The 22,904-nt window shown below is 45.8% G+C and overlaps 1 protein-coding gene across 2 annotated transcripts in view; it reads left to right on the top strand.

Moving 5' to 3' along the window:
• The window catches only part of il16 (interleukin 16), a 131,471-nt gene extending 111,445 nt beyond the window's left edge, over positions 1-20,026 (top strand). For both annotated transcript variants that reach the window (XM_080214246.1, XM_080214245.1), the window contains 5 exons: positions 4,882-5,059; positions 5,730-5,831; positions 9,343-9,583; positions 15,865-15,996; positions 19,117-20,026. In XM_080214246.1, coding sequence (XP_080070372.1) covers positions 4,882-5,059; positions 5,730-5,831; positions 9,343-9,583; positions 15,865-15,996; positions 19,117-19,322 — 859 coding nt within the window. In that variant the 3' untranslated portion in view covers positions 19,323-20,026. The remainder of the gene's footprint in view (positions 1-4,881; positions 5,060-5,729; positions 5,832-9,342; positions 9,584-15,864; positions 15,997-19,116) is intronic.
• The last annotated feature ends 2,878 nt before the right edge of the window (positions 20,027-22,904 follow it).

The following is a 22,904-nucleotide window of genomic DNA, read 5'->3' as shown; positions in this document are numbered from 1 at the left end:
GAGTACTGCATCCAGTTCTGGTCGCCGCACTACCAGAAGGATGTGGAGGCTTTGGAGAGAGTGCAGAGGAGGTTTACCAGGATGTTGCCTGGTCTGGAGGGTCTTAGCTATGAGGAGAGATTGGATAAACTGGGGTTGTTCTCCCTGGAAAGACGGAGAATGAGGGAAGACCTAACAGAGGTGTATAAAACTATGAAGGGTATAGACAGGGTGAACAGTGGGAAGCTTTTTCCCAGGTCGGAGGTGACGATCACAAGGGGTCATGGGCTCAAGGTGAGTGGGGCAAGGTTCAACTCCGATATCAGAGGGACGTTTTTTACACAGAGGGTGGTGGGGGCCTGGCATGCACTGCCAAGTAGGATGATGGAGGCAGACACGCTGGGATTGTTTAAGAATTACCTGGATAGTCGCATGAGCAGCCTGGGAATGGAGGGATACAAACGTATGGTCTGGTTGGACCAATGCGCGGCACAGGCTTGGAGGGCTGAAGGGCCTGTTTCCTGTGCTGTACTGTTCTTTGTTCTTTAATTCCCATGTTCCTATAAACTTTATTTAACAATATAGTGAAACTCCAATTAGTTTAACTTGAAAAACTTAAACATGACAAGATACAGTTCTTAACTGCTAACCTATCTCTGTCAGTTCCAATTCAAGCAATATTCTTCTTATAGACTTAAACCCCGCTTCAAAATCAGTTAGCAACATCCAAGCTTACATGCTTGTACTTGTTAACAGTCCTAGAACCTTTGGACACATCTGAAGAGAAATAGACAGACAGAAAGTCACCTATTTTCTGACAGCAGCCTCCAGAGAGAGAGAACGAGAGAGAGAGACAGAAAGATGCTTCTTTCAGGACCTGGTAAAAATTGACTTCTAAAATAAAAGAGAAATGTGCAATTTCCCTGTAAGCTTGGGATTGCTCAGTCACAAGATTCTGCCTTTGTCAATCAATCTAATCAAAACCCCACACAGGAGAGAAACCAAAGTAAACAAAAATGCATTATAGAATCATAGAAACCTACAGTGCAGAAGGAGGTCATTCAGCCCATCAAGTCTGCACCGACCACAATACCATCTGGGCCCTAACCCCATGCGTTTACCCTAGCTAGCCCCTCTGACACTAAGGGGCAATTTAGCACAGCCAGTCCACCCAACCCGCACACACATTGTCAGACTGTGGGAGGAAACTGGAGCACCCGGAGGAAATACACGCAAATACAGGGAGAATGTGCAAACTTCACACAGACAGTGATCCAAGCCAGGAATCGAACCCAGGTCCCTGGCGCTGTGAGGCAGCAGTGATAACCACTGTGCCACAGTGCTGCCCCATTAAATCACATTGAAACAAACAAATCAATCATTAGCCTGCATTTTCAGCATGTGAGCCACCTGGTGCAGACAAATTGGCACTGTGTAAAACAGCTGAATTTTAAACATACCCCTTACAAGGAACATGATAAAAATACACTTCTTAAAGGCACAGTATCATCACGCTAAGGATCTGGATGTATATAAAATTGTCACGTATGTTGTCCCTATAATAACAATCGTTCACAATAAATCATTACCATTTTTCTCTAACGAGTTATATTTCAGAAGAAATAGGTTGGTGGAAAGGTGGGAATTGAGGTCTTGAGTTCAATCTGAGGGACTGAGATTGTTGGACCAAATGGTCTTCCCCAGTGCCGGGAGGTTCGTATTGTCCTGGAAACTTGCAATTGAATTGAAAACAGATGATCCATGTAGCCTTGGTAACAGATGACATAATTGTGAGGTCCCATGTCAGGCTGCTGTCCTTTGTTGTTAAATATGACGGATATATAATTGATGTTGTAGGATTAGACCAACTGCTGGCCCAAGAGGGAACTGTTAAAAGGAACAGCAGCCTTTTCATCAAAAGGGGGTTGCCCAGAATTTTTTATTTATTTATTAGTGTAACTCCACTGAAATGAAGTTACTGTGAAAATTCCCTAATCACCACACTCTAGTGCCTGTTTGGGTTCACTGAGGGAGAATTTAGCCTGGCCAATGCACCTAACCAGTATGCCTTTCAGACTGTGGGAGGAAACCCAGAGAAACCCATGCAGACACAGGAGAACGTACAAAATCCACAGTGACCCAAGCTGGGAACCAAACCCGATTCCTGGTGCTGTGTGGCAGCAGTGCTAACCACCATGCCACCCTTGAGCATTTGTTGGGTATTTCCAGCATTTTCTGTTATTATTTCAGATTTCCAGCAAATTGTTCGAGCTCTCCTGTTCCTATTTGAATAGTGTCATGGGGACTTTTACATTGAGCAGAAAGGGTCGACGAAGCCTTGACTTAACACTCATCCAAAAGCTGGTACCACAGGCAATGTGGCACTGCTTCAGCACTGCACTGGAATGTCAGCTGAGACTGCTTGCTCAAGTCTGTGGACAGGGCCGTGAAGCCACATCTTGCAGCCTCCGAGATGAGGCTGACTCTAAAATAAATTGCTGCTGCTTTTTATTTCCGCATTCATGTTTGAAATTTTTGTTCCTGGGTAATGGTGACAATGGGTCATAGAATCATAGAATCCTACAGTGCATAAAGAGACCCTTCGGCCCATCAAGTCTGCACTGACAACAATCCCACCCATAGGTCCTACCCCATATGCCTACATATTTTACCCACTAATCCCTCTAACCTAAGCATCTAAGGGGAAAGTTTAGCATGGCCAATCAACCCAATCCACACATCTTTGGAGTGTGGGAGGAAACTGGAGCACCGGGGGGGGGGGGAAACCCACACAGACACGAGGAGAATGTGCAAACTCCACATAGTGACCCTGAGCCGGGATTCGAACCCAGGTCCCTGGAGCTGTGAAGCAGCAGTGCTAACCACTGTGCTAGCATGCCACCCAAATGAATGAGTGAATGTCTGAAACGCGGGTGACTCCTGTAGTCACAAGATGGGAGGTCCCCTAGTTTGAATGGAACTTGTGGCTTGAATGAATCCAGCTGTCAGGTGGTGCACGGGATCTATTATGCAAGCTAAAATGCACTTTATTTACCAGCGACACCCTCTGAATGCTACTTTGATCACTCTTATGTCACTGAACAGGAAACTCGTATATAAGCAGCTGGGATGTGAATGCATTCGTCACCAGGGGACCATTGTGAGATGGTTCTGTATGGGACCCCTATGATTATTTTTCTTTATTCTTTATTCTTTCATCCCTATTCACCCTTAAACTGAACGTTTCAGAGGGCGGATAAGAGTCAACCGCATTGCTGCGTGTCTGGATTTTTAAATTTGTTTTATTATTGTCACATGTATTAGTATACAGTGAAAAATATTGTTTCTCGCATGCTATAGCGACAAAGCATACCGTTTGTAGAGAAGGAAATGAGAGAGTGCAGAATGTAGTGTTACAGTCATAGCTAGGGTGTAGAGAAAGATCAACTTAATGCAAGGTAGGTCCATTCAAAAGTCTGACAGCAGCAGGAAAGAAGCTGTTCTTAATTGGGTTGTACATGACCTTTGTGACTTTTTCCCAACGGATAAAGGTGGAAGACAGAATGTCCGGGGTGTGTGGGGTCCTTAATTATGCTGGCTGCTTTGCCAAGGCAGCGGGAAGTGTAGACAGAGTCAATGGATGGGAGGCTGGTTTGTGTGATGGATTGGGCTACATTCACAGCCTTTTGTAGTTCCTTGTGGTCTTGGGCAGAGCAGGAGCCCATACCAAGTTCTGAAACAGCCAGAAAGCATGCTTTCAATGATGCATCTGTAAAAGTTGGTGAGAGTTGTAGCTGACGTGCCAAATTTCCTTCGTGGAGTTGGAAGCCTAACTAGGTAAGGACATCAGATTTCCTTCTCTAAAGAGCATTAGCAGACCAGGTGGGTTTTTACAACAATCAATGATAGTTATAATGGTCACCATTACTGAGACTAGCTTTACAATTCCAGATTTATTAACTTGATTTAAATTCCACCAGGGGTTGTGGTAGGATTTGAACCCATGTCTCCTGGAGCATTAGCCTGGAATTTTGGACTGCTAGTTCATTACCACAACACCACTATCTTCCCTGTTAATTTTGTATGCTGCCTTTTGATAGAATTATTTCAGAGAACTAATGGGCAGATGTATGATTTCCACTCTGAAATGGAAATGTTTCCTCTTGTAGAAGAGACTGTCCTCGGAAATGGAAAAACATATCTGAGGTAGGTCACTTAACCTGTGGCTAGATTTGATTTATTATTGCCACATGTATTAGTATACCTCAAAAAGAATTGTTTCTTGTGCTATACAAAGGAAAGGAGAGTGCAGAGTGTAGCATTACAATCATAACTAAGGTGTAGAGAAAGATCAGCTTAATGCGAGGTAGGGCCATGCAAGGGTCTGATGACAGCAGAGAAGAAGGTATTCTTGAGTGGTGATCTCAGACTTTTGTGTCTTTTTTCTGATGGAAGAAGGTGGAAGAGAGAATGGACAAAATTCTCTGGCCCCGCTGGTCTAAATGCTGGACATTTCTGCCCGATCATCAATGGCGTGTCACATTCTCCGCAACCTGCCCGCTAAAATTCCAGTGGTGGGTAGGATAGGAGAATTCCGGCCAGTATGTCTGGGGTGCACGGGATCCTTGACTATGCTGGCTGCTTTTCCGAAGCAGCGGGAAGTGTAGTTAGAGACAATGGATGGGAGGCTGGTCTGCGTGATGGACTGGGCTACATTCACGATCCTTTATAGTTTTTCTTTGTGCAGTATCTCATTCTTGACTTCAGTAATAAATGTGCAATGTCCTCACTCCTGATTGAAGTGATGGCTAAATCTCAGCCTTATTGTATGGGGTGTGTGTAAAAGCTTGTGCAGCTTTCATGCATTGATTAAGTAACGCTGGAGTGTGTCTTCTGTTCTAGGCTTGCAGAGTTAAGAGTCTGCACTATCAATCAGGCAGATGAAAATGGGAAGGACGATGCTATGAAGGAAGCATTATCTACAAGTGTTTCTGCCCAGTCGGTCATATCCTTGATCCCTGCAGACGAACTGGAGAAGCTGATAGACGAAGTGAAGAGCCTGGATGAGGAAACCTTAAAGGTTTGAGTATGAAGGGATGAATGCATTGCCATAGCAATGACCACAAAACAGGCTCTAGTCACTTCAAGAATGACTTGAAGAATCAAATTGGGACGGACGAACAGCATGATCTTATTGAATAGCAGAGCTTTCTTGAGGGGCCTGTAAAGCCTATTGATGTTCCTATTTTGTCTGTTCTTATTAAAAGTTTCTTGCCAAAGGGCATGTGGGATTTGTGAACTAACAGTCTGATTTGGGGATTCCACAATTGGACTGAGATGAAAAACAGTAGCAGTTGTTGCAATAATAAACTTAATACAGGATCACAGAATCCCTACAGTGCAGAATGAGGCCATTTGGCCCATCGGGTCTGTGCTGACAATGATCCCACCCAGGCCCTATCCCCGTAACCCCATGTATTTACCCTGCGAATCCCCCTGACACTAAAGGGGAATTTCCTTCAGAGCACCCGGAGGAAACACACGCTGACATGGGGATAACACACAGGCCTGGATCCCTGGCACTGTGAGGGCTGCAGTGCTAACCACTGTGCCACCATGTCACCTTGAAGCCACAATCTGCTACTGCAGAGGTGAGAATGGGATCTGCTGACCAGAATTCCACTGGGAACTTGCTGTTGGTAGGTACGCAAAGAGTCAAAACCTTCATGATAATCCTTCTCACTTCACAGCAATTTGAAGATATTCACGTTGTGGTCCTGCACAAAGAGGAAGGGTCTGGCCTAGGATTCAGCATTGGTGGAGGGATAGACCTGGAAAACAAAGTGACAACCGTGAGTACCACGAGCAGAGAAAATGCAGCACAAGCTTCAAGCTGAAGTGAAAATAATTCCTGCGATGTGACTGTCATTTATCTGGTTCACATTTGGATAAGTCCATTCAGTAGCAGATGGTGAGATCCTAGAATAGAGTTTGTGTTCAGTTAATCCGACAAGGGTGGATCGCCCCCTGTTGGGTGCATTAGTCAATTCTTGGATGCAGGTCAGGCTTCTCGCACTAGGGGTCAAATGTGAACATCTTTTAAAAGACTTCTGGGTGAGTATACGGGATTTAATGGGATTGGGAGTTACAGATAGTTCTATGGCTTGGTAGGTATGGATGTGATCGGCGCAACTTGTGGGCCGAAGGGCCTGTTTGTGCTGTAGTGTTCTATGTTCTATTCCCCCTAACCAATCACCAATCAGGGTCAGTGTGGAGGGAGGGGGGGGGGGGGGCAGACACAAAAACTTATGCCATCTATATGCTGCTTAGGTGGTACCAGCCTGTGCACAAACACTGCTTAATTAATGCCCTATTGTCAGAGGCATTCTGGAATTTTCCAGTTAGCCTGTGTGCCCTCCTGAGGCTTCAGGAACAGGCCAGCTGATTGGAGGTGGCTTCCTGGCCACTGACTGTGGAACCAGCACTCTAGGCAGGCTTCAAGGCCTACACCATTTGCTTGGTCACAGCCAACAGCTATAGGCCGCCCTATGGAATGCTCCCGCCTCCACAGTGGTGGCCTGGCTGCTGAGTGATTTTAAGTTAAAAGGTTTAAATACTCAGAGGGTGCTGCAAGATGGGATTTCTCTCTCTCTCTCTCCCTTACCTGAATTGACATCCAAAATCCAATCCAAAACGTGTGGTTAATGATGTAATGACTGCAAGACTCTTTCTTGTTGCCTTGAGAGAATGGTCAGAAGAGGGAATATCCCTTAACCCCTTCAGTTGTTTTGTACAGGCAAGTGATCAGACTTCGGGGGTCTATGAAAGGATTCCTAGATCCCATTCCACAAATTAAACCTGGAATTAATACGTCTGTTAAAATAAGATGGACTATTTGTTTGAGTTTACAAATGTAGTTTGTGGGCTCTGCTGGTTTGAGTTTGAAGTGTTGAAAGGATAGATTCATAGGACACCACAGGATAGGATATGGTGGCACATCGGTTAGCATTGCTGCCTCACAGCACCAGCATCAGGTTCAATTCTGGCCTCAGGTCACTGTCTGTGTGGAGTTTGTATGTTCTCCCCATGTCTGCGTGGGTTTCCTATGGGTGCTCCGGTTTCCTCCCACAAGGATGTGCAGGTTAGAATGACTGGCTAAAGCAAGGGTTAGTTTTTTTTGTTTATTTATTAGCATCAAAAGTAGGCTTGCATTAATACTGCAATGAAGTTACTATGAAAATCCCCTAACTGCCACACTCCAGCGCCTGTTTGGGTACACTGAGGGAGAATTTAGCATGGACAATGCACCCTAACCAGCATATTTTTTGGACTGTGGGAGGAAACTGGAGCGCCTGGAGAAAACCCACACAGACATGGGGAGAACGTGCAAACTCCACACAGACAGTGACCCAAGCCGGGAATCAAACACGGGTCCCTGGCGCCGTGAGACAGCAGTGCTAACCATTCTGCCAAAATGTATGGGGTTACCGGGTTAGGACAGGGAGGGCCCTGGATAAGACGGTCTTCGGAGAGTCAGTGCAGACTTGATGGGCCGAATGGCCTCCTTCTGCAAAGTAGAAAATGGATGGATGCAGTGAAACTACTTCCTCTGGTGGGGCGATTAAAAACAAGGGGACATAATCTTCACATTCAAGTTCAGCCAGTCCAGAGGGAAATCAGGGAATGCTCTTCCTCACAAAGCCATATGACCCAAAAGACTGTGGATATTGGAGTTTTCGCGATAGACTATTTCTTGGGTAGGGATGTTCAGGGTGAACAGAGTTGATCACCTGTGGTTCTACTGAGTGGCAGAACATGGCCCAAGGGTCTCAATGGCCTCCTTCTGATGCCACACTCCTGCCTTTAATAACCCAGCCTGATAGAATCGTTCTTCATCAGAGACTTCTCCCATTAGCCACTCTCCCTCTCTGGGTAATTGATAAGAAACTCAAGAGTGGAATCTGGGTCTTTGGTTCCTGTGTTCACAACTTGCTTCATCACCAACGTGTATCACGGGCAGCGTGATTCGCAAAGATGTTCAAATCTACTTAATTAACTTGAAGATCATTTTGTTTTGAAGGGTAGTATAGATTGATGCAGTGTTAAAAGTATTTTCCCCTCAGACCCAGTGACAGCAAGTCTGCGCCACCAAGACAGACGAGGTCCAAAATAATCCAGGTTCTTTTGTCCTGTTTGAACTCAACAACACCTACTACCGTACCAGGAAAGGAAATCCCTACGTGTCAATCATCTGCTCAGTTCTATTCCACCATTTCACTAAGATGTGCAGGTTGGGGGATATGTGGGGTAAATATGTGGGGTTATGGGGGCAGGCCTGGGTAAGATGCTCTGTCAGAGAGTGGGTACAGACTCGATGGGCCAAATGGCCTCCTCCTGGATTGTAGGGATTCTATGATTTTGATTAGATCACAATTGATAATGTAACCAAAATCCATGTTCTCACCTCGGTTCCCTAACTCTTAATACCCTTGCTTATTCATCTCAGCTTTTTATTATTTTCAATTAACCCCTGGGCTCAACAGCTAAAAAGTAGTTCCAAATTTCCACTACCTTTCTCATGTTTCTTGACATTGCCACTGAGTGGTCTGGCTTTAATTTTGGGGTTACGCCTCATTCTCCTGTGTTCCCAGCAGAGGAAATAATTCTTATCTCCCTGCCTAACTTCTTCAATCATTTTAATCATCTCAGTTAGATTGCTACCTAATTTTCCAGGTCGGAGGGAATTTAACCCAAGTTTAGGAATCCTTAGATCATAAATTAACTGTTAAACAGACGCATGGAATCATAGAATCCCTAAAGTGCAGAAAGAGGCCATTCGGTCCATCAAATCTGCACCAACTCTCGGAAAGAACATCACACTCAGAGTCCTCCCTCCACCCTATCCCCATAAACCTGCACATTTACCATGGCCAACCTACTAACCTGCCCATCTTTGGACACTAAGGGGCAATTTAGCATGGCCAATTCACCTAACCATAGTATTGTTCTGGTAAATCTGCACTGCACCCTTTTGAGATCAATATATTCTTTCTGAAGCGTGATGTCTAGAATTGAATGCACTGCTCCAGATGGAGCTTATGATGTGGAGATGACGGCATTGGATGGGGGTAAACACAGTAAGAAGTCTCACAACACCAGGTTAAAGTACAACAGGTTTGCTACCAAATAAACCTGTTGGACTTTAACCTGGTGTTGTGAGACTTCTTATCAGGTGGAGTTTAACCAGAGCTTTGTATGTGTTTGTGCTCTAATAGCGTGATGGCCATTTGTTTGCAGAATGACCAACTAAACTTTTCCACTTAACTATTAAATTGCTAATGATCCCCCTCCCTGCACCAACAGGTTCACAGGGTGTTTCCAAACGGACTGGCAGCTCAGGAAGGGACAATTCAGAAAGGAGATGAGATCTTGTCAATCAATGGGCAGTCTCTGAAAGGTGTGACTCATACCGAGGCCCTGACTATCTTGCGTCAGGCTCGACTGCCAAAGCAGTCAGTGATTGTCATACACAAGACCAAGGAAGGTGACAGCAAACTCAGTACTTCAACAGAATGTTCATCAACTGAGAATCTCACAAGTCCAGGTCAGTGTTTCCTCAGAGATAATTATTTTTTTCTAAACATGCATCTCCACATCTCTACACGTGTTAAACCAATAAAACGCTCAGTTTTTTTTTGACACTCTGTGTGGTCAATGCAAAATTCCTGCCCAGAGAGAGTGGGAATGTCATTTAAATAAAGCAAAATGTATTTAAATGGCTTCCCCACTATATGTTTCCTCCCCCCCCCCCAGTAAGGAATTCCTGGTGGCGAGATTTACAATAGATATTGAAATACGATCAGTAGATGAGGGGATGCAAAGATAAGCATAATCCCGGTGGGGAGTGGGGGCAGGGGGGGGGGATATGCCTGGGCAGTGCCTTAGGGTGTGCCAGGGCTGGGCCTTCTGGAAAGCCCCACTGGGGAGGGGGCTCCCTTATTTGTGTGTGTTGGGCATGGGTGGAGGGTCAGGTTGCCCCAGTGCTTGTGTGTGGGGGGAGTGGAGCATGGTTTGCTCTGGTGCTTGTGCGAGCATCCCCCTGTGTCCATGGGGGAGGGAGGATGGGTGGTGGGAAGTTTAATTTTAATGCAAATCTTTAAAAATGGTACACTGATCGCCATGGAGCTGACGCTGCCACTCTATTAGACTCTGTCCTGCTAGAATGATGGTGGGAATCAAACCCTCAGATCTTCTGTGCACAGCGTGCCAGAGAATCTGGAGAGAGCTGTGAAACTGGTGAGTTTACACACTGGGTTTCACACCTCACCCCGCTTCTGAGTCATACTGTGAGATTGGCAGATGTTCCGATTAGACAGAACTAACCTTGCCAAGAATGGGCAAAATCAAAATGCATCCACCTTGATCCAACCTAATGGTTTAAGTAAAATCAAACAAGTAACGGGTTTCCTCTGGGTGCTCCGGTTTCCTCCCACACTCCAAATATGTGTAAGTTAGGTTGATTGGACATGCTAAATTGATCCTAGTGTCAGAGGGATTATCAGGGTAAATATGTGGGGTTATAGGGATAGGGCCTAGATAGGATTGTGGTTGGTGCAGACTTGGTGGGCCAAATGGCCTCCTTCTGAACTGTAGAGATTCTATGACGTTATACAACAATCCAGAAAAGCACTTCCCAAACTGGGAGTTGCAATGGAGATTGCAAGCTCCCCATCTTCTGAGACTGTGCTCTGCACCAGCATCAAGACTCAGGTGGCATCCAGTCCTGCTATACATGGTCTACCTCTCTGGAACACCTTCCTGTGGCTGCACCACTGAGTCTTGAAGCATGGCTCCAACCGCGAAGCTGATGGTGATGCCTATGTTGCCAAGCTGCCTTTCTGAACCCAACTCCTAAAGCTCACAATCAACAGCCTTCTGGACTCAAAGTGCCCTACACACACACGCACCGGGGCGACCTCACCCTCTTCCCCTCCAAATACACACAAATAAGGGAGCTCCCACTCTCCCCACAGTGGGGATTTTGAGGGGGTTCGGCCCTGGCACAGCCTCCCGGCAATGCCACCCTAAGGCACTGGAGTTCAACAACTTTAGATTGTAAACTCTGCATACCCCCCCACCAGCCTCCCCCGCGCCACCCGCACCCGCCTCCCCCCACCTCCACTTTTGTTACTGTTATTTGGTTCCCTGGCTGGTCAGCAACCCACCCTGCCACATGGCCACTGTCCGTCTCTTGTTTAGTTTTGCTCCCACTGGGCACTGACCTCTGATTAAAACATTCTGCGACCTCACTGCAATTGTCCCTCTTCAGTCCCTAATAGCACCATTAGCAGTCACTTTGTCTCTTGTCCATGACATCTTTATCAATCTCTCTTTAACTCTGATCTATCACTGACTTTCCATTCTGCCCCACCCTGCTCCCACTTTCTATCCCTCTTCAGTTCTGTAGAACAGTCATATGGACTTGAGAGACTGAATAGACTGGGTCTGTACTCGTTGGAGTTTAGAAGGCTGAGGGGGGATCTTATTGAGACGTATAAGATAATGAAGGGGATGGATAGGGTAGAGGTAGCGAGATTCTTCCCGCTTAGAAAGGATAGCAGAACTAGAGGGCACAGCCTCAAAATAAAGGGGGGGGGGCACAGTTTAGATCGGAGTTGAGGAGGAACTTCTTCACTCAAAGGGTGGTGAATCTCTGGAATTCTCTGCCCGTTAAAGGGGTGGAAGCTACCTCGCTGAATATATTTAAGTCACGGGTAGATAGGTTTCTGATAGACAAGGGTTATGGGGAGAGAGCGGGAAAGTGGAACTGATCCACTTCAGATCAGCCATGATCTTATTGAATGGCGGGGCAGGCTCAAAGAGCTAGATGGCCTACTCCTGCTCCTGTTTCTTATGTTCTTAAATGTTAACTCTGTTTCGCTCTCAACAGAAGGCGTCAGATCCATTGAGTTTATTCAGCATTTATTTCATTAGAATCCTACATTGCAGAAAGAGGTCATTTGGTCCATCAAGACTGCACTGACCCCAATCCCACCCAGGCCCTATCTCCATAACCCCATGTATTTACCTGAGCTAATCCCCCTCACACTAAGGGTCAATTTGGCATGGCCAATCCACCTATCCCACACATCTTTGGACTGTGGGAGGAAATTGGAGCACCTGGAGGAAACCCACACAGGCACGGGAGAATCATAAAGTCATAGAGGTTTACAGCATGGAAACAGGCCCTTCGGCCAAACTTGTCCATGCTACTCTTTTTTTAAAAATCCCTAAGGTGATCCCAATTGCCTATGTTTGGCCCATATCCCTCTATGCTCACCTTACCCATGTAACTGTCTAAATGTTTTTTAAAAGTCAAAATTGTACCTGCCTCTACTACTACCTCTGGCAGCTTGTTCCAGACACTCACCACCCTCTGTGTGAAAAAATTGCCCCTCTGGACACTTTTGTGTCTCTCCCCTCTCACCTTAAACATATGCCCTTTAGTTTTAGACTCCTCTATCTTTGGGAAAAGATATTGACTATCTAGCTGATTTATGCTCCTCTTTATTTTATTATACCTCTATAAGATCACCCCTCAGTCTTCTATGCTCCAGAGAAAAAAGTCCCAGTCTAACCAGCCTCTCCTTATAACTCAAATCATCAAGTTCTGTTAGCATCCTAATAAATCTCTTCTGTGCTCTTTCTAATAGTAAACTAATAGTTTAATAGTATCCTTTCTATCATAGGATGAGCAGAATTGTACACAGTATTCCAAGTGTGGCCTTACCAATGTCTTGTACAACTTCAACAAGACGTCCCAACTCCTGTGTTCAATCTTCTGACCAAACATGTTGAATGCCTTCTTCACCACTCTGTCCACCTGTGACTCCACACAGACAGTGACCCGAGGCCAGAATTGAACACGGGTCCCTGGCCCTGTGAGGCAGAAGTGCTAACCACTATACCACCTTGCTGCCCAATTTGCTTATTGATCAATGCAGTACTTTGGAGTTGTTTGGCAGGCTTGATGGATCAGCTGGTCATTTCCTACCTAAGATGTGGAGATGCCGGTGTTGGACTGGGGTAAGCACAGTAAGAAGTCTCACAACACCAGGTTAAAGTCCAACAGGTTTATTTAGTAGCAAAAGCCACTAGCTTTTGAAGCGCTACACCTTCATCAGGTGAGTGGGATTTCAGTCCACAAACAGGGCATATTCATAGAATATAAAGACCTAAACTCAATTTACAAAATAATGGTTGGAATGCGAGTCTTTACAGGTAACCAAATCTTAAAGGTACAGACAACATGAGCGGAGAGAGGGTTAAGCACAGATTAGAGATGTTCCTGTCTCCAGACAGGACAGCTAGTGAGATTTTGCAAGCGCAGGCAAGTCGTGAGGATTACAGATAGCGTGACATGAACCCAAGATCCCGGTTGAGGCCATCCTCGTGTGTGTGGAACTTGGCTATCAGTCTCTGCTCAGCGAAACTGCGCTGTGTGTTGTGAAGGCCACCTTGGAGAACGCTTACCCAAAGATTAGAGGCTGAATGTCCGTGACCGCTGAAGTGTTCCTCAACAGGAAGAGGACATTCTTGCCTGGTGATTGTCGAGCACTGTTCATTCATCTGTTGTCGTAGTGTCTGCATGGTCTCCCCAGTGTACCACGCTTTGGAGCATCCTTTCCTGCAGCATATCAGGTAGCCAACATTGGCCGAGTTGCAAGTGTATGTACCATGTCCCGAGGCACGGTACACTGGGGAGACCATGCAGACACTACAACAACGGATGAAACAAAGAACCTCCAGCTTTTGTTGCAACACTACGGACTTCCTACAGAAGCTCAGCACACATGGAGCAGCTGAACCAAGAGTATTCCTCGTCATAATGGATGTCTCGGCACTCTACACCAGCATCCCCCACGACGATGGCATTGCTGCGACTGCCTCAATCCTCAACGCCGACAACTGCCAATCTCCAGATGCAATTTTACAACTCATCCGCTTCATCCTCGACCAAAATGACTTCACCTTCAACAACCAGTTCTTTATCTAGACACACGGAACAGTCATGGGAACCAAACTCGCACCTCAATATGTCATCTTATTGCACAGGTTTGAACAAGACCTCTTCACCGCACAATATTTCAACTGATGCTGTACATAACATACATTGATGACATTTTCTTCCTTTAGACTCATGGTGAACAATCACTGAAACAACTATATGGTGACATCAACAAGTTCCACCCCACCATCAGACTCATTCTTGGATACATGCATCTTTATCAAGGGTGGTCACCTCAGCACTTCACTGTACCGCAAGCCCACGGATAACCTCACAATGCTCCACTTCTCCAGCTTCCACCCTAAACACGTTAAAGAAGCCATCCCCTATTGACAAGCCCTCCGTATACACAGGATCTGCTCAGAGAGGAGGATCGCAACAGACACCTCCAGATGCTGAAAGATGCCCTCATAAGAACAGGAGATGGCACTCAACTCATCGAGCAACAGTTCCAACGCGCCATAGCGAAAAACCGCACTGACCTCCTCGGAAAACAAACAAGGGACACGGCGGACAGAATACCCTTCATCGTCCAGTACTTCCCCGGAACAGAAAAGCTACAAAATCTTCTCTGGAGCCTTCAACATGTCATCAATATAGACAAATATTTCACCAACGCCATCCTCACATCCCCATTTCTTGCCTTCAAACAATCACACAACCTCAAACAGACCGTTGTCCGCAACAAACTATCCAGCCTTCAGGAGAACAGTGACTACAACACCACACAACCCTGGCACAGCAACCTCTGCAAGACATGCTTGATCATCGACATGGATGCCATCATCTCATGTGACAACACCATCCACCAGGTACGCGGTACATACACTTGCAACTTGGCCAATGTTGTCTACCTGATACACTGCAGGAAAGGATGTCCCGAAACATAGTACATTGGGGAGACCATGCAGACGCTATGACAACGGATGAATGAACACCACTCAACAATCACCAGGCAAGACTGTTCCCTTCCTGTTGGGAAACACTTCAGCAGTCACAGGCATTCAGCCCCTGATCTTTGGGTAAGCATTCTCCAAGGTGGCCTTCACAACACACGACAGCAAAGAGTCGCTGAGCAGAGACTGATAGCCAAGTTCCACATGCAGGAGGACGGCCTCAACTGGGATCTTGTGTTCATGTCACACTATCTGTAACCCCCACAATTTGCCTGGGCTTGCAAAATCTCACTAACTCTCTTGGCTGGAGACAATACACATCTCTTTAACCTGTGCTTAACCCTCTCTCCACTCACATTGTCTGTACCTTTAAGATTTGATTACCTATAAAGACTCGCATTCCAACTATTATTTTGTACATTGAGTTTGTGTCTTTATATGCCCTGTTTGTGAACTGAAATTCCACTCACCTGATGAAGGAGAAGTGCTTCGAAAGCTAGTGGCTTTTGCTAACAAATACACCTGTTGGACTTTAACCTGGTGTTGTGAGACTTCTGACTGCATTTCCTATCTGCCGTTTTTGTACACAGATGTTGGATGAGATTCACTGCCCCACTCCACCCATTCCATCAGCACCCCCCCACCCACCTCCCCCCCAAGTAATTTTCTCAGTGACGGGAGGTAGTGCACCGGCAGTGGGGTCCTCTGATCCTGCGACAATGGGGTTTCCCACTGAACCCACCCCATACCACCAGGAATCCTGCTGCAGGGGGTGCACTGCCAGTGGGACCAGAGGATCCCACCGGTATGAACGTTAGGAGAATTCTAGCCCCTGTGAAGCCATCCCTGATCAAAGCTAGGTCTAACCAATAAGCAGCTTAGTGATCCTACTGACCAGGCCATTGGTGTTATTACTTGCAGCAATAGAAGATAACTTGCTCACACTCACTGTGGACCTGGTAAAGACTGCTGGAGGTCTGGGCTTCAGTTTGGAAGGGGGAAAGGGCTCCATCCATGGAGATAAACCACTGATCATCAATCGAATTTTTAAAGGTAAGCTAAATAGCCAGGATTTGGCCTCTGCTCGTACAGGGGTCATTTGGGAAGTGATGGCCCGTTAATTCCCACAGAGTGGCAATCTCCACCGGGTTGCCACCCTCAACAAATATACCCTCACTGAATCTTCCTCATTCAGGCTGGGAGAGATGTCAGCACACCCCCTGGCAGCACCAGCGAGGAGTAACCGGGCCTCTGAGAGGAAGGTAATGCCCCCCCCACTTTCCTGCAGTAGCTGCTGTAAAGGGGCAAGGGAGCAGGCAAATTTCACTGGTAAGTGGATGGGGTGAGGGGTTGGGCAGGGGAATCAGACAAGAGGAGTGGTGGGGGTAGGGGGAGGTCAGACTGGAAGAGGGTTCAGGCTGCGAGGGGGGGGGGTTAGCTCAGGCCTGGGGTGGTGGGGTGGGGGATGGTGTTAGGAATCAGATTTGAGAGGGGGTGGGGTTTGGAGCTGGAGTGGGCAGTGCAACAGATGAGGGAGTCGAAACAGGGTGGGGGGTGGAAGGCGGTCAGACCAGGATGGGGCATTAGCTTGGACCGGAGAGAGGGGGATTGGGGTTCGGAGGCGGTGGGCGCTTGATCAGGAGAGTGTAGTGGATCCCTGTGAGGCTGGGTCCGTGTGTTTAGATAGTTATTCAGGAGTTCAAAGCGGTTTTTTTCAACCTTCTAACTCTTTCACGTTAACTCCCGGGGTAAAACTTGCAGAATCATCCAAAATTAGTGATTTAAATGACTTTGTCCGAGTGAGTTAGCACTTCCGGACAACTGCTGGGTCAACCCTTATGTGTCAACTTCCTAGAGGGATTCCCCAGCACATCGTTGGGGTACCCTCTAAATGTGATGCTGTGGAACACCTGGAAGTTATGGGCCAGTGTTGTGAGCGTAGCACGTGTGGGAGGATCAGGTGGGTGGGTGTGCGACAGTGATGTTGGTATTCAGTGGGAGGTTGTGGGGCGGGAAGTGGTGGGCTGGGGTTAGGATGGATGGGGATGTGATTACGGACTGAGGTTGGCCCTTGGATGCTGAGAGGGATGAGTGCTTTTTCAGTTGCTGGAAGCACTAATAATGAAGTTAATGGTGGTTTAAGGGCATGGGCCATTGCTCTCAGAAACTGATCAATCTGAAAAGTAATTTCACTGAGCATCAAATTCTTCTCGTGATTCCCAACTGGAGAGCTTCCTTGTCAGTGATCTGGATCTGATGTAGACTCAGTGACAGAGCGTGATCACTGTGGTTAGTCAATATGGCTGTATCATGTCACTATCAGACTAATAGGAGACCATCAGATGCCCGTTGAAGTGGGGGAGGCTACCTCGCTGAATATATTTAAGTCACGGGTAGATAGATTTCTGATAGACAAGGGAATTAAGGGTTATGGGGAGAAAGCGGGAAAGTGGAACTGATCCACTTCAGATCAGCCATGATCTTATTGAATAGCGAGGCAGGCTCAAAGGGCAAGATGGCCTACTCCTGCTCCTATTTCTTATGATCTTATGTAGATGCACCTTTGTCTTTTATCCATGAGGAACTGCTATTTTCCCATAGCTGCACGTGTGAGGTTTGTCCGGAATTGTGAGGAATGAAAATTCCAGGGCTAACTTCCTGAAAAATTGGCAGACAAAAGCTTCCATTGGTAAATGGTGTACACGAGTGTGGATGGACATTGTTCTGATATATGCTTCTTACAGCTACTGAAGGCGTGATCTCAGACAATAAACCCTCACTCCTCGATCAGGGATAATTTAAAGTCACGTCACTTTGGATGTATCGTCAGAGGTTTTTTTGAATTGCTGATCTGGTCTTTTGGTTTCAGAGAAACTTTTATTTCAAGTAGGATAGGGCCACTTCTGCCATTAAAAACAATAGCTCTCACTGAAAATGTTTCTGGTAAATTTAGCATTTAAAATTACTGTCTTTTCTAAAATTATAATGAAAGACACATTTCGATTTGTACAAAGTAACATAGTATTTGCAAATGAGCTGGTGGTGTTGTACTTAAGCAATTATTTGCATTCCATCAGCGCACGTCAGGAATACAAATAAACATAGCTCTTGCACATACTCTCTGTTTTCTATATTTATCAAAGACAGTGGGCGGAATTTTACTGGCACAGTCTGCCTGAGGTTCGGACAATCCTGCCCGAGGCTGACAGAGAATGCCATTCTCCGAGCCTCGCCCGTCCCCGGAATCAGGGTGGGCGTGCCAGTAAACACACCTTCTTCCATTCTGTCAACAAGGTGGAAGGATGTCTATGAATATAGCTGCAGTAGGGAGGTAAACAGTCGGGCTGGATGACCCCCTCAATTGTCTGCTGCCTGCCTTAATCGATGGCGAGTGTAGCGAGGAGCAGGTTCACAAGGAGGTCCTCTACCTTCACCCCTCTCCTCCCTGCACCAGGTGCCCATAGATCCAAGGGATTGAAGTGCAAACAAAACTCTTAAGGTTTCTCAAATAACTGAAAAGTGGGTGCTGTCCACAGAAACTTACATAAACATGGTCCATGGACTCCACACAAAAATCACAAAATACACAGCCACCTTGGGGGTCTGTGAACTGATGCATCCTACAATTACACAGGACTGTTGTGTGCAGCATCCTACATCCCTGGTCCCTGACGGTAGAGGGAAGGACTTCTGCAGAGAACTCCACCAGGGACCTCCGCTGCTGGATGGCAAGATTTGAGGTTATGTAGCACTTTTCACAACCACAACCGCTGTACATCCAACTGAGCGAAGCTGAAGCATAGCCACATACGGTGGTCATTTCCAATTGAAAGCCTATTACACAAAAGGGCCTGTTCTTTGACAATGAACTCCAAACAGCATCCCTCCCCCGGCTGCTCCGTATGGGGTATGGGACGACTACACTGAATCTTTAGTGACTCACTCACATTTTCCTTTCAAGTTTCCCTGATTACACAAATGAGAATAGGAACTCCGAATGCGGGCACAAGGCTCTATTGTGTATGGCTGTTCCTGACTGTCCTTCCTACTATTTGCAAAGAACGGTGTCAACACTGCAGCTTTTCACCTTTCATTTTTAGAGTCTCGTTTTGCAGTTAATAAAAATTATTTTCATTTTCCCCCTATCCCTCCCCCCATCCCCGGACCTCATAGGAGGAGCACTTGAACAGAGCAACATTATCCAGCCTGGAGATGAGTTACTGCAGCTAAACTCTACCACCCTGCAAGGTCTCAGCAGGTTTGAAGCTTGGAATGTCATCAAATCTCTGCCGGATGGCCCCAGCACAGCGGTAATTAGGAGGAAAGGTCCTGTTTCGAGTACAGCCAAAGCCACAGAGGTGTCGCAAGCTGCTGAATGAAATCCTTAATGACCAGCTAAGAACCTTGTAAACTTGTAATGACATCTTTCCCACATAACTCAGCTTATCTGGAATGAGAACTACATACAAATGTCCATTGGGATGCACCACGATGGATGGGAATCGTTAACCTTTTAAACTGGCTCTTCTTGTGAACAGATTTACGTTTTTATCTCCAAGTTATTGTAATGAATAAGATTCATATTGTACCAAATCTAGGCTTGCACTTAGCTCTTGCACATACTTGCCGTTCTCCATAACTAACAAAGACAGTTACCGGTACGTCCACCCGAGGTTCGTACAATCCTGCCTGAGGCCAACGGACAATATCGTTCTCCAAGCCATGCCCATCCCTGGAATCGGGGCGGGTGTACCAGTAAAATCCCGGCCAAGCCATCTGGACATCAATCAGGCACACATCAATTCATTACTTTTTTCAGTAGTCATTAATTATAAATGCACGGGCACATAACATTATGGTCACCCGAACCACCCCCGCCCCACATTCCTGCTCTTATGGGTCTTAGATATTTCCCTCAATGGTCACCAATCCTTCTCCTCCCCACCGCCCATTCCCAGGTCAGTGTCCTTTACTGAATTCATTAGAATTGGTTATCCTGGTCTCTGTCCATCTGAAAATCCTGGCTGACCTTCCATATTCCACTCTCTAAACTGAACTCAACCAGAGCTCTGCTATCTGTCCTATATCCCTCACCCATCACCCTTGTCACTTGACCCCAATACTGCAAATTCAAAATGTTCATCATTTTCAAATCTCTCTTGTTCCAATCCTTCTTCCCTCCCACAACTCCATCAGTCATTGCATCATCAGCAAAACTGCCTCCAAGAGATCCTTGACCTAGCATTCTCTCTACTCGTCTTCCAACCCACCACTTTGACTTCCTCCACATGCCCTTTCCTTTCATTCGGAATCCAATTTGTTTGATTTTGTCTCTGAAGCAGTGGGATATATTTCTATATTAAAGCGGCCCTTATAACTCCAAGCAGAATACAAACTTGATCACGTGTGACTTGCCTACATCGTTTATTTCTGAATGGAGGTTAATCGCAACATCATGTGAGAAAACCAGCAATTGGCCAAGCCTGAAGATAGGTGAAGAATTCAGAGTACCTTACAGCTTAACAAGAATCTCCATCCTATTCCGGGGAACTGTGACAATCTCCTGATGATCTAGGAACAGGAAAAAATGGAAATACTAGAACTCCAATGCAAAATAGAAAATGCTGGAATTACAGTGGTCAGTCAGCAACTTTGAAAAGAAAATCGTTAACAGTTTCAGAGAACCTGACAAACCTCAGATGTTAACACACTTCTTTCCTTTACTGGTCTAGATTGGCCTGCTTTTGTACATCACTCAAGAGCTTTGATGCATTAAGATTCCAACTGGTTAACACTCTTGATAAAATAGTTCAATTGTTTCTCCAGCTTACGTCTAATCATCAACAGGATAGCGCATTGTCCCATGCCTTTGGCAGGATTATGTTTCAAAAGTGGTTTACTGTTTTGGTTTCAATTGTACCAATTGTAAAAAATAAAGACTTTGGCACGTGATGGTGTTCTGGATTCAACTCCAAGTTATTGCAGTACGGCAATGAGATAATACAGAAAAAAAAAGACTTGTGTTTACATAGCACTATTCACAACCTCAGCACAACCCAAAGCACTTTAAAAACAAGTATTTTTGAAAGTATAATTACCACGGCCAATTCACAAAGATCTCACTGATTGCAAGGCAATAAGGACCAAGTAATCTTCTTTAGGTGCTGATTGAGGTAAAGATGTTGGCCAGGACAGAGATGTTGGCCAGTGAGAACTCTTATGTTCACCTGAGTGGGCGGTTAACACCTTGGTTTAATGCCTGGTCCAAAAGATGGCACTGGAATGCCAGTCCACGACAGGGGTCGTGGGTAGAGAGGTGGACTGGTGGTGTTGAGATGGCAGCGCGGGCTCGTTGGGCCGCCGGGCCTGTTTCCCGGGCTGATTTTGTTCTTTGTGCTCAAACCCTTGGAGAGTGACCTTTCTGACTTGGAGATGAGTGCTACCAATGAGCCAAAGCGGATTCATGATAAAGGCAGGTTCTTTCTTAAACACTAACAGGACTGTTAACATTTTTACAGCTTTACCTTCTGTTCTTTGGAATCTATATGAATTTCTGGCAACAGAAACTCTTGTTAATGTAGATTTCTCAGAAAGTTGGTTTGACAGGTAAGAGGTGGCCAGGTGTGTAGATGAGGGTAGTGCAGTTGATGTAGTCTATGTGGATTTCAGCAAAGTCTTTGACAAGGTCCCACATGGGAGACTAACAAAGAAAACAAGGTGGATTCAAAATTGGCTTAGTTGTAGGAGGCAGAGGATGATGACAGAAAGTTGCTTTAGTGACTGGATGTCAGTGTCTGGTAGCATACCACAGAGAGGATCTGTGCCGGGTCCTCTATTATTTGTCATTTATGTAAACGACATAGATAACAATGCCAAGGGTAGGATTATTAAGTTTGTGGATGACACGAAGATTGGCCAGGGTGTTTGTTAACAGTGAGTTGGAGTGTCCTAGGTTACTAGAAAATATAGACGGAATGGTCAAATGAGCAAATAGAATTTAACCCTGGAAAGTGTGAAGTGATGCACTTTGGAAAGAATAATTTGACAAGGAAGTGTGCAGTGAACAGCATGACTCTTCGAAGTTCTGTGGAACAAAGGGACTTTGGCGTATTTGTCCATAGATTTTTGACATGAAGGGCATGTTAGTAGGATGGTGAAAAACACATGGGATACTTGCCTTTATCAATCAAGGCACAGATTACACAAGAAGTCACGTTGGAGTTGTATAGAGCACTGGTGAGGCCACAGCTAGAGCACTGTGTGCAGTTCTGGTTGCCACATTATAGGAAGAATGTGAGTGCACTGGACGGGGTATGGAGGAGATTCATCAGAAATGTTCCATCCCAGGGAACATCAAGTTATGAACAGGTTGGATAGGTTTGGGTTATTTTTGTTGGAGCACAGAAGACTGAGGGGCGACCTGATTGAGGTGTACAAGAGGGGCATGGACAGAATGGATAAGGAGCAACTGTTTCCCTTAGTTGAAGGGTCAGTCACAAGAGGACACGGGTTCAAGGTGAGAGGACATGAGGAAAAATGCTTTTACTCAGAGGGTGGTGATGATCTATAATAGTGGGAGGGTGGTAGAGTTGCCTCACATCCTTTAAAAAGCACCTGGATAAGCACTTGGCACATCATGACATTCAAGGTTATGGGACAAGTACTGGTATATGGGATTGGGCAGAAAGGCCAGGTGTTTCTCGTGTGTCGGTGCAGACTCGATGGGCCACTGTTACGATTCTAAGAATGATGATTGTTTTAGGTGCACAGCAGCAGGCTTGGATGACAAAAAAAAAGGAAAAACAAATTCTAAAAGCACATTATTAGAGGAAAGTCCTTACATGGTATCAGTTTAAAAGGTAAATATATTTAAAATTGCCTCCCACCACTTCAAAGCTTGATGTTTTGCTAGCTGTTTTTTGAAGAGGTTGACAGGACACAAGTACAGCAAACAGTTTCAT

Source organism: Carcharhinus amblyrhynchos, chromosome 28 (assembly GCF_965287045.1).
Source record: "Carcharhinus amblyrhynchos chromosome 28, sCarAmb.v2.hapA, whole genome shotgun sequence".
Classification (NCBI taxonomy): domain Eukaryota; kingdom Metazoa; phylum Chordata; class Chondrichthyes; order Carcharhiniformes; family Carcharhinidae; genus Carcharhinus; species Carcharhinus amblyrhynchos.
Note: the sequence above shows the minus strand (reverse complement) of the source record. Positions and strands in the feature narration are given on the sequence as shown.